The following is a 12,862-nucleotide window of genomic DNA, read 5'->3' on the forward strand; positions in this document are numbered from 1 at the left end:
TTGTTATGGGGAAAGCTGATGATAAATTGGTGTGTTTCCACAGAAAGACATATAAAGTCCCATAAATTACACACATTGAGTTTTTCACAAATTCTCTCTAGCCTACTAAAGTTCTTACCTGAGTGCACCTGGATTCTGGTTTTAATGTAATCTGTGTGCTTCGTTATCACTGCTTCTTACATGAATAACTCTACTTGTAGCCATCCACTCTAACTCTACTTGTAGCCTTCCCACTCTGAGCTAAAAATTTTGAGTTTTAGCAAGCTACAGGTATTTAGACAGTACTTTGGACTTCATGTGTTCTCAGCCACGTATGAAAGTTTTGAAGGACTGCAAGAGTTCTTGTAAGAGGAAGTCATACTTCCTATGAGCACAATCTAATGGTACTAGCATTGAAACGCTTGACGACTCATGATCATGTCCTGCACCAGGTATTGGCTTTGGGACTGAAAAGTGTGTGTGTGGCTATATCAGCTGAATCCCGTTCTACGGTGTTGGCTCTTCAGCATTGCAGATCAAGAGGAGTCAAGGGTACTTCTGCTAAGCTGTACTCTTACCTGGACTAGCTCATTTAACAGAGGTCATTCTGGTGAACAGCTCTGAATTATCAATGAAGAAGAAACAAACCTATCAAGAATATCCTCAGGTGTTTTGAGCAGTCTGGGGGATGTCTGAAGTGTTTAACTGCTGTTTCAAGTGGCCTCTTCTGTAATTCTTAACCTCAGGCCTAGATGACTGAAGCTAGTCCATAGTTCTCAGTCTGATCCTTTGAAGGGAATTACTGAATTCTGTTGAGAAACTGTAATGCCTTTTGTCATCCTTTGTTCAAATTCTATAATCAGATTTTCATCAAGACAGTCACTAAAGTGTGTGTTACATCAGAGGATTTCCTCCAGGTAGTCATGAGTTTGGAATATAGTCAGATTTCCTGTTTCTTTATCCCTTAGCAGTGTACTATCTGAATACATCTTCTGGGTTTCCCCTATATAGTCTTTAGCAGAATCTCATTTTATGCTTGATTTATATGAACACTGGTTTGTACTATCAAACTTTATAATTATGCTATCAAACTTCTATTTCTTTCTAGAATTTGCTGGCACAGACTTACTCCAAATGTTTTTATTGTACCTATGACTCTCCAATACTACTTAGATCTATCTAGTTTGTTTTCAACAGCACACAGTGCATTTATATCTGTCGTTCAATGTTTTAAGAAAATATCAAGTGAGAGAACAGAAATCCTCTATTTTTTTCAAGTTAAGCCTTTTAACCTTGTGCAGTTTTTCATAATCATGTTTACAGTTTTGAAACCATTAGTCTTGATATGGTTGCCAATGTAATTTGAATCATTTAAATAGTGGCATATTATCTGTATTTGCCATTCTGCTTGATATAGATTTTTTTTTTTTTTAAATTCCTTTTTCCTAACTTCTTGTTGTCACATAATGTGTGGGCAGCTCTTGAGTAAGCCTCATCTCAAATGTTTGATACTGCCCTCATCCTCCACAAAGTGAGCTTAAAATAGTGAGCTAGAGCGTTTGGAACTACGTGTATGCACACTTAAAACAGTTTATAGGTGAAAACTCCTACCATTGTCTAAAAACCTGTTCAAGGCATTTCCTCTTAGAGCGTTTAGTTTTTATTTTTACAAAGTTTTTTCTCGTGCTTAGGTTAAACTGATTATAATCTAAAAAACACTTGCCTAAGAAGGAAGCCAAGCCCTGATAACTTATAAAGACATCAAGAGTAAGGTTATTTTGTTACCAGCGTGGCCTTAAAACTAGCACACTTAAAACAGCACAGAAAATACTTGCTTTTCAGCACTAGGTATCACTTTTACAATTTTCAGTAGTTACAGAAGTTTCATAGTTTCAAAGAGGCAGATTGATAACACTATTGAATTTGTGCTGAAGTTGAAATTATTTTGTGAGAAATTGGAGACAAATGTTTGTGCATAATTTGGATAACTTTTTCAGGTAATGCAGTTAGATAACTGAAATGTAGTTTAATAAGTGGATTTTTTATATAACTAGTAGCAATGCTTGCAGGAATTGAAAGGCAAGATTTTTGTAACAGATGTTTTAATGTCTTTTTCCGTAGTCATAGTCAATGCCAGATTCAGTTTGTAACACTTAACACCTCAGAGAAGCTAAATACTAAAGAACTGATATGAATTCTTAGTCCATATTAGAAAAGAAAGCTTGCACAGCAGCTGGCTTCTTTGGACCTCATATAGCTTGCTTTTCTTTATTTCTCCCAGTGAAAGTGATTCACCTAGTGAAGGAAATGGGGGGGGGGGTGAATAACCTTTTTCTATTACCTGCGACTGTTCTCCAAACATGCTGTCAGAAGTAGCTCTAAGCTCGAACCACTAGCAAAGAAATATTTGAGCAAGGATGGAGAAGAAAATGCTCTGCTCTGGGAAAACTCAAAGATTGAAGGATTATTCTTCATCCAGCTCATCTAGTCATGTGAAACTTGAAATGTATTTGCCTTCATCCTAATCTTGGTTAGCTGATGTTATGAATCCTGTTTTTTCTCCTTTTATATCTGGTTGGTAACAGCTCATTTACTTTTCAGAAAAGCATTATTTTTGTCCTGCTTCATGCTGATCTTCAAACTCGAATAAGTAGGCTTGTAATATTTTTTCTTTCTTTTGAGTTTCTACATTTTCCTTGATGCCGTCATATCCAAATAATAGCAAGATTTACTTTTCTCTGGTTTCCAGAAGAGCTTTTTATCAACAACTTTCTCTTCACATGTTGGGTCATTTTCTAATGTACCATTTCAAGATTGTTTCAGTTTCACAAGATCAGATTCTGAGTTTTCTTCACTGGATTCACTAATCAAGTTATTCCCTTACTTGTTCTCATCAAATTTATAGGGGCAGTCATGTTGTGTTTAGAGATGCTTTTTACTGTTAACATCGCTGAGTTTGCTTTCATTCTTAGTAATTGGGCTGTCTAAACTTTCAGTACCTTCGTGCTTTGTAGTCTGTTCGTTTCTAGCTGCTACTTTGTCATTGTTTCATTTTCATTATGTTCTCTGTATAATGTATGTGTTTAATTAAGGTGATAGAACCACTTTCGTGCCCTCCATCAGAACATCTCCTATTAATGTTCTTGCTCCTCTTAATTAACAATACTGTCACTCATTCAAGGGTATACTACTTCTAGACTGGTGCTGAGAGGAAAGAGCGTCTCTTTCATAACCTTGAATGACTATATCCATTGAGTACTCTTGTATCCAATTTTGTGCCTCTTCATGACTTGTCACAATTATTCCAAGTCACCTGAATATGAGTAATTTACTCAATAATGAAATGGCTTTGTAACTAAATAACGTTAGTTTAAAACAGACCACCTTCATGGATCCCATTAAAATCATATGCTCAATGACTGCAAAATTGATGATCTTTACATTAACTGCATAGCAGGTAAATTATTAAAAGAAACCTTAACCCAGATCTTGTACTAGTGATTACTTTGCAGTAAGACACCTTGTATCTAAATGCTTTTGTTTCAAAATACCTAACTTTTGAGTACTGCCTCCATTCTTATAGGAAATATTTTTCCCAATACAGGGTAAGTTTACTTGTTGCAAATACAATGTGGGTACATTGTTACCCAAATTAAATATGCCATTACAAAATTATCCCACTGTTATTTTGAAGGCATTTTGGTGCCTAGCGTGCTAAGCTTTGACTTAAAGCTCTCAGCTTTTAGTCAATATGAGTTAAGTGCCTCTGAAAATAGATATTATGCCAACTTTGCAGAAGTAAAAGTAACTTATCTTGAAGTGTTCAAAGAAATTTCACTATGATTTTTTCTTTTTAAAATCTATTTTGTGGTTTTGTTTTTTTTTTCCTCCTCAAGTCTTTAACCAATTGTTCTAGATCAAGGCTTCAATTTAATTTGGAAACTACCTCGTTATACAGCTTCTGATACTTCCTGTACAACTGATAAGTCTCTTCTGGCATGTAGTAGCTTTAAGGATGTGATTTAACATACAGCATGCCATCTTTTCCATCAACATTTTTGTCACTGTGACATCAACAAATTTCTGTCACTGCTTCTTGAGTGTTTTCCCCTCTGTGTACGTTGTCTAAAGTAAGGGTGGCCGGGGTATGTGACTGCTGAATTGAAATCCTATACTTTTCTCCCTGTTTTTTCTGCGTTTCACATAGTCCCTATTTTGCCAGTAAGATACAGGGCTTTATTAATAACCTCCATTAGCTATATATACACACTTACACACTGTTGTGGCTTTTTTTATTCCTTTACCAATATTTTGAATAAGCTGTTAATAACCATAATTTCAAGCATCCTAAAAAGGAATGTGGAGGGGAAAGTGGTTTTGGGGGAAAATTTTAGTAGTTCATATTCCACAGCCAACACTGGAAAGAGCATGTAAAGAGGAAAAAAAAACTTTTAAAGCAGATATTGGAAGTGAGTATGCGATGTCAGCAGCCGTATTTTGTACTTTCTCTATTCGCTATAGCAGCCAAGATTTGTAGAGAATAAGATTACAGCCACTAAGTGGACATTGTCACATTTACAGAGCAGGAAGAGAACCTTATCAGATGACAGAAACTGCTTGAACACCTCGAAAGTGGAAATAAATATAAAACACCCATGTTAAAAATGCAGGAGGGAGAAAGGCAAAAGCTAAGGAATAAAAAAAAAAGGACATGTCTGAAGACAGGTCAAAAAGACTTGAGGAATGTTGTGTGTTGGCTGGTTTCTGTGTCTCACCTACATCTACTATAGTCCTTTTTTCTAAAATACCCACTTGTGGACCTGCTCAGTGTAGAATTACTGAGGAAGATACCTTCCTATTCTAGACAAAGCACTGGAAATTTAAGATCTGACATTATTTGTTGATATAGAAACGTAGGTGTTTGCATCTTATTTCCCAAAATGAAGTGAATAATTTTGAGAACTGTTTCTTTGTGGGTTTTTTTGAGTTTAGATTTTTTGAAAAAAATTATTAAATATTTTGTATGTGAAAAATTTACATATGCTTATTTTTCATCTTGATAGAACTGAAGACTGATTTTATTGATTCATACTTTGCAGCATTGACTTTTGTAAGTACTGAGACTTGGAAAAAGGCCTACCATAGCTATACATTTATACGTTCATTTTAAATACTTAAATACACATTGTGCTAAGACATTCCACTACAAAATACTTGACTGTCTTTTGGCAGTTCTTTAGTGCCACCTTCAAGTGTATTTGTCTTAAGAACAACCCTGGCCATCTTGCTATTACTTTGCCCTAAAACAAGGGTATGAGGGACTAGGATGACTCAGAAAATTGCATGCCAGATTTTAACATCACTAAAATACATTATTTTTTTTAACCTCAGAAACAGAGCCATTTGCTAAAACTGTCAAGAACATGAAAACACCTTCTAGCCTGAGATAAGTAAAATGGGAAATCTACCTTCAAATCTGTTATGCGTTCCCAAATCTTACGTAACACTGAATCTCACTAGCAAATACAACCTTGTGACAGGAAGAGTTTGGAAATCTTAAACTATAGCCATCACAGTCTGCACTGATTGTGGACTATCTGTATTCCATCAGGTTTCAAGTAGCAAGTACTCTTTGTCTATGAGACTTGGTGAAATGTCCTTTCTGCTGCGGCCTCCTCTGAAACCTCAGCACATAGTGCGACTATCCTAAATCCCTGAGACTCGCTCAGAAAGTAGTACCAGTAAAAGTCTGTTAATTGTGTGCCTTAGTAGTGTGTGTGAATCCTGGCTAGTGTTACAAGCTCTCTTCCTTAAAGAAGATAAAAAACCCCTTTCAATTACTGTGCTGTCAGACAGTAATTGAAAGGTTTTTTTAGCTTCTTTGAGAGTACGAGACAAACAATTTGGAGTTCCAAATGCTGTGACTCAAACCCGGAGAGTTGAAGTGTTTAACTTCTATGAAACAGTTCAACCAATGTAGTTGTGAAGAAAGTGTATAGAGAAGACAATCCTTCCTTCCTAATTTTTCTTTTGGAATATAATGTACATGTATGTACATGCTTCCCTTTTAAAATATTCTTGTGCTGTTGATTTAGTAATTATTTTTAGGAATTTGCTCTAAATGAAAAGCTATTACTCATGGCATTTCCTGGTTCTCTGAACTCCTGCAGCTGATGGATGAGCTGAGAGAGAGGCAGCGTGCATTGGCAGTTACTAATAAAGACAAAATCAACAAATTAAATTCTTCTGTTTTGTTACTGATCTTGCTAGACTACTAAGATAAAAAATCTTTTTATATGTGAAAGATTAGAAAAAAACCTTTACTATTGTATTGATAATTATGTATCAGGATAACAGTAGCAGATGTTCTAGAAGTATGGACTGCTAGTTCAATTTTACTGAGTTCCACTGCAGTGGTAGGACTTGATTCATGAGTTCATCTCTTTCCCATGAAAAGTACCTGGAAAGGTGCCACCCTAGTCTCTGATTGTGGGTTGTTTTTTTTTTTTTTCAAATAATACCAATTTTTTAAAAAAGCATAGTCTACCTGCAAGTTTATAGAAAATAGATTACATAAATTATTTTATTTATATATAAAGTATAAATAATTTCCTATTAAATATCAAACTATTTCAAGCTGAGAAGAGGATCTAGACGTTTTGGCCTTTAGCTCTTATAAAGTAGCTTAATGCTCTTAATCTTTCTTCCTGTTGCTTGTGAAAACAAATACTTTGAGCTCAATATGGTTTGAAATAAGGAGTATGTTTCTAGAATTCAGAAAATTTCATTCTTAAATGCTGTTAGCATATGAGTGAGTATCTTCTTGCAGGCTTTTTTTTTTAAACACAAATTATTTTTGCTTTTCTGGTTTTTGCTTTTAATACCTTCCCATCTCTCCCACCCACACAGTTAGCATTGTCGATTTTCAGCAGACTTCTAGACTTACATGAATGACTTGACCATGAGTATGGGATAATTATTTTTTTTCTTTAAACTTTTATTGTACTTGAATATTCTAACTTCAAATACCCTCATCAGATAATGAGATGAGGTGAGACTTTGGTAATAACATAAATAATCACCTTATGGTTCAAACTCCCAACAGAGATAAGGTAATGTACTTGTGTACCCTTTCTTTTTGACTGTTGATATGTGGAGATTTTTTTCTTTTCACATTTTCCTCCCATCCTTCCTGCTGCCGCGATGTGTGGAGTATAGCTAACAGGTGAGGGATCACAACAGTCCACAAACACAATTCCACATCCAGGCTATACAAACTCTCTTGTCCATCTCTGATGACCTAAGCTGTGAGATTCTTTTCCACATGGTACAGAACAATTTCTGTTGCTGTGTAGTTGTTTTCGTTTGTAGTGCTGAAGATTTAGTAAAGTTTTCATCTTTTATACTTAACAATTTGAAGTACCCTAAGGCTTACTTTAACATTGGTCTGAGAAGCAGAATTTCATGGTCACAGAGAGATTTCCTGCTCTCTAACAGCCATTCTGTGCCTCTCTGAACTCTGGCATAGGATAGGAATGAGTTTTGACTTGCTACGCATCCTTTGATAGCCTGAAGTGCATACTTGAGTGATCCAGGCCTTCTTTCTAAACTTTCAGTTTAACAGTGCAAGTCTCATTTTTTGCCAGCTAAGATCTGCAGTTTAACTAATCTTCTTATTTTGGTTTGGGTTTATTACTTTTCTTGAGTAGTAGTTTTCATTTGTAGCAATAGCACTACCCTAATGCCTGCCTTCAAAATGTCGGAGCTATGTTGTTATGATGGAATTATTCTTACTAGTATTTTCTTGCCCATGTTAACAAAACAGAGGAAAACACTTTTCTGTGGCATCCGTTTCTTACTGATACCAATCTTGCCCTTGCTATGAAAGAAGGAACGCGTTGCTAGTCTTTGAAGGAAAGCAAATTCTCCTTAATTGGCTATTCACAGGGTGTTTTCTACTGAGCTTCTTAGTTATTTATAGTTTTATAACTGAGTGTTGCAGTGTTGCCTTAATGTGTCGTCTTTTCTTTAATTGCAAGTTTCATTAATTGTTTTTGTTGTTTATCAGACAGCATTATTGAAGCGGCAGAGTCGATACATTCGTTCAACAGTTCCTGAAAATGCAGAGAAGGAAGCACAAAGCTTGTTTGTAACTGAGGTAATATTGGAATTGCTTTATGTCTGTGTGTAATAGCAACATTATACCTGAATTGGTTGTCTTCTGCTTCATTTACTATTTAGAAAACAGGAAAAAATGTCCAGGAAAAATTATTAAATATTTATTGCTATTTACTTGTCAATCATTTCAAAGGAGAATTTCCAATAAAACAGTATTTTTTCCGTTGGTGGCCAGAAGAGAAGAATTACAGGATAGCTTTGCATTATTTTGTTTGTGTAAATGGCTTTTGCGGGTGCTTCTCTCCCACCTTCTTTATACTTTTGGCTTTCCTAGATGAACATGAGTGATTTCCATACATAATATTGGGAGCGATAGTAAATCTGAATGAATCAATGTGACTTTTTTTCCTGGTAGTGTTTCACACCAGTCATTCTTAGTTTGTTCATAATATTCTTGTACTGTTCTTGCTGGAACAGAGGTATTCATAACTATGACACTTGTACAGGCCAAAATTCATTATGACTGCTCAGTTTGTGTGCTATATGTAGAAGAAACATCCTCAAACCTGAAGTTTCTCATAACTGCTTGCTTATGTTGGCATTCCTTTGGTTCTGATTGTGATGTTGCATTTCATTTAGTGTCTTGTTGAAGCCTTTTAGTAATGAAAGGTTTAAAAGTTTTTGTCTTTTTTATATTATGTGCTGGTTTTCTACTGATATGCTTTAAGCTGATACTTTAACATCTGAAACAAGTAAACATCTGTTGTAATTCCAAGAAAACTGCAGGAGCTCCAAATAGCTGAATCTACCTTAAAACCTCAAAGTGTTTTGTCCGCAGTGATACATACCCTTAATACCCAACCTAAACATCTCTAAGATAAATTTGAAGAAGGTAGATAAGGAGGGGAGAGTATAATAGGTAATTCATTGAAGCTTAATGAGTTTCTGCAGAAACAATTGCTTCGCAAGTGTTAACTTTGTATTTTGAAATATCAAGAAAATATTTTTGAGTTATTAGATGCTATGTTTGTGTGCATGTCGTGCAATTGGGTCGTGGCAATCCCAGGCACAAATACAGACTGGGTGGTGAATGGATCGAGAGCAGCCCTGAGGAGAAGGACTTGGGAGTACTGGTGGACGAGAAGCTCAATATGAGCCGGCAATGTGCTCTTGCGGCCCAGAAGGTCAACCGCATCCTGGGCTGCATCAAGAGGAGCGTGGCCAGCAGGTCGAGAGAGGTGATTCTTCCCCTCTACTCAGCCCTCGTGAGACCTCACCTGGAGTATTGCGTCCAGTTCTGGAGCCCCCAACATAAGAAGGACGTGGACCAGTTGGAGAGGGTCCAGAGGAGGGCCATGAAGATGATAAGAGGGCTGGAGCACCTTTCCTATGAGGACAGGCTGAAAGAGTTGGGGCTGTTCAGCCTGGAGAAGAGGAGGCTCCGGGGTGACCTTATAGCGGTCTTCCAGTACCTCAAGGGGGCCTACAGGAAAGATGGGGAGAGGCTGTTCAGGAGGGCCAGTTGTGATAGGACAAGGGGTAATGGTTTTAAAATAGAGGGAGGTAGATTCAGATTGGATATTAGGAAAAAATTTTTTACCATGAGAGTTGTAGAACATTGGAACAGGTTGCCCAGAGAGGTGGTGGATGCTCCATCCCTGGAGACATTCAAGGCCAGATTGGACGAGGCCCTGAGCAACCTGATCTAGTTGGAGATATCCCTGTTCCTTGCAGGGGGGTTGGACTAGATGACCTTTGAAGGTCCCTTCCAGCCCTAACCATTCTATGATTCTATGTATGTCTATTCATGTAACACGTAGAATTTTGTACTGTATGTTTTCTGGCAACAGATTTTTGTCAGTTTTATGTTACTTCAGTCAAAGCCAAGATAAATCAGTACTTTTATGTTGTAGCAATATGGGTGGAGTAAAACGGTATTTCCTGTGATCTAGTCCAGAGCTTAATGACACAATTGCTTTTCAACAGCTGGAAGCATGTAGTTTAAATATTAATTTGTTTGCACTAGAAGTATAAATTTAAGGAAAAGATGGTTTTAGTTTATCTGTATCTGTACATGCAAAATTGAATATTCTACTTTAATAATGCATCTGTATTTTAATGCTGAGTTTTCTAAAGGCTCAGTCACGTTTTCAGCTGCAGTGAAATACTGCTTTACCACTTCAGACAGCTGAAGGTGGTAATCCAGATGCTGAGTGTATTCACTGTTTTCCGGTTTTATAAGCTAAATGTCTAGCAGATGATAACATCTTATTGAAACATATCACTTGTTACAAAAAAAAACTGTATTGCACTATACTTGCAAAAGAAGGGAAGTGTACGGAATTGTCAGACATTCCCATGTAACCATAGGAGATCATAAGCATCCGTATCTTAAGAGGTTTTTTGTGTGTGTGTGTCTAGGCAATCCTGTTAATCCTCTTCCAATTAATAGTGATACTTGGTTTTCATTAAAACAGTGCATCAAAACCTACAATTCAGACTGGCATGTTGTTAACTATAGATATGAAGATTACTCAGGAGAGTTTCGACAGCTTCCAAAGTAAGTAGGTTATGTAGTGGTATAATAAAGATTTTGAATTTGTGAAGGAACTCTTAACTGTATTTAATATAAATGTATTTATTACAGAAATGTATTAATACATGTAATACCTAACTTGAAATTTGCTTTATCAGTGTTTAACAGTCAGTAGAGATGATAGAGATTTATTGGATGGAATTTATATTGTTGAACTTGAAGGTATAAAATCCTGTTAAACCATTTTCTGGAAAGATGTTGTAATAATGCTGCCATATTAATAGGCAGGTCAAAACAAGAAATTGTATCACTGACAATGTGAATGTAAGCATTGTAACTAAAACAGACTAGTGTTTAGATGAAATTAAAATGGTGATATCCTGTTTTTGTAGCTTCAAAGGCAACTTTTGGAACTCTCTTTGGGAGCTTAGGGAATAGAACCTAACAGAGATGGTTAGAGCAAGTGTTTGAACTAGTGCAGATTTTCATAAGATGATTCAAAACAAAAGCCCAATTCACATATATTACAGACTTTCTAAACCATCTGCTAGAGGAATCTCTTCCAACTTTTTCAGTATTTGAGAGCATCTGAATACTCTGAATCCCACGACTCTGGAACCAGAGATCTATGTCTTCCCTAACTACTCCCTGTACCTGTCAGTTAAGAAATAGCTTTCTTTTCCTGTGAAAAGTTCTGATATACTCACAGGTTTTGTAAAAGTCAGTGCCTGGTTTTTACTTGTCCTGAACAAACTGTGCTAGTTAGTACGAATTTAAAATAAAAGCATTGTCCTAAAGGGAGCCGGTGGTTACAGGTATGAATTCCTGCTCCAAAGATATAACAAGTGAAGTGAATGAGAAGGCATTTGGTTCTCTCCACTTACACATAAGGACAGTGACAAGCAGAAGAAAAGAACAACTGGCCAGATGTGCAAATTAGGAAAATTGCTGGCTAAGAAATACATTTATTGAAAAAGACTTGCTTTTACTCAGTTTTTCTTGTGCTTTTTCCTGTTTGGTTAGGAAAATAACGTCTTTATTTTTGCAGCTATGTAATATGTAACTGTTCACAAAATTTCTGGTATTTTAGAAACTTTTTCTTTCATAGTAAAGGGACAAAATCGGAGAAGCTTCCAGTTCATTTATATGAAGTGGATGAAGAAGCCGATAAAGATGAGGTGAGATAATAGTAATTCTTTCCTTTCTATTGCTTTCAGCGAAGAGTGTTCAGAAAGAAGAGGTTAAAGTTGGGTTAAGTGTTGAAGTCAGTAAATGAAAACAGAGGTTATCTTGAGCAGCCTCATTCAAAAAAATGTGGTTATTTTACCTATCTCTGTTCAAATAGCCTCGTACTCGTGAGATCTGTTGTGTAAGTAGAACAAGTTTTGACAGATGGTGAAATTGAAGTTTTAATATTTGGTGACGTATAATTCTTCAGCTTTCATAAAATCTGCCTTGTCTTATACTGTTACTGTATAGATGGGCATATAGAGTATTTCATGCAGTTTGGCTATGAAGTCGAGTAAAATGATAGGTGAATCTATTCCAACATGACAGTGCACACACTTAAGCATGCATGACAATATAGCATATGGTGTGAGTTAAAAATAGTTTGTCATAAATTTGAGTATAGCATAAGAGCTGGAGATCTGTCATGGAAAGAAACGCTAAAAAAATTGACTAAAACGCTAAGGTGTATTCTTTTTTGTCATTGGCTTAGGGAAACCAGAGATATCTAGAGCCTCAATCAATTTTCAAGTGTGTTTCAAATGTCAAACTTTTTTCAGTAACTGCTTCTGTTATTTGTGCAATTTATTTAATTTTTACCACACCCTGTTTCAAAACACAGTTTTTAAATACCAGGGTTTTCTTACAAGTACTTGAACTCTGCATCACAGAAAAGAATTAAAAGAAAATAAAATGTTTTTTTTGTGGTTTTTACCCTTTTACAATTACTTTGCTTATAAATTCCTTCTATTCAGAACTGCTGCATATGAAATAAAAATAGTTTGTTACAAGTTTTCCTGAATTAGATGTGGAAAAAATAGTCCAGGGAGTGCATCTGAATAGGTAGATTCCTGAACAGATCATCATCATCTCAGGATGCTGTTGATCCGGCGCTGCTATTAGTCTGCTCTGTGATATTTGGACAAATAATTTCATGCATCTATAGCCAAATCTTCCTATTTGTAAGATGAGAATAATTATGTTTTCTATTGTAATGAAATT

The 12,862-nt window shown here is 36.0% G+C and overlaps 1 protein-coding gene across 2 annotated transcripts in view; it reads left to right on the plus strand.

Moving 5' to 3' along the window:
• DOCK9 (dedicator of cytokinesis 9) overlaps window positions 1-12,862 on the plus strand; it is a 116,652-nt gene that overhangs the window by 20,823 nt on the left and 82,967 nt on the right. For both annotated transcript variants that reach the window (XM_086611107.1, XM_086611116.1), the window contains exons 3-5: window positions 8,048-8,137; window positions 10,575-10,657; window positions 11,742-11,811. In XM_086611107.1, the coding sequence (XP_086467233.1) occupies window positions 8,048-8,137; window positions 10,575-10,657; window positions 11,742-11,811 (243 nt within the window). The remainder of the gene's footprint in view (window positions 1-8,047; window positions 8,138-10,574; window positions 10,658-11,741; window positions 11,812-12,862) is intronic.

This window comes from Tauraco erythrolophus, chromosome 1 (assembly GCF_009769465.1).
Source record: "Tauraco erythrolophus isolate bTauEry1 chromosome 1, bTauEry1.pri, whole genome shotgun sequence".
Taxonomy (NCBI): Eukaryota; Metazoa; Chordata; class Aves; order Musophagiformes; family Musophagidae; genus Tauraco; species Tauraco erythrolophus.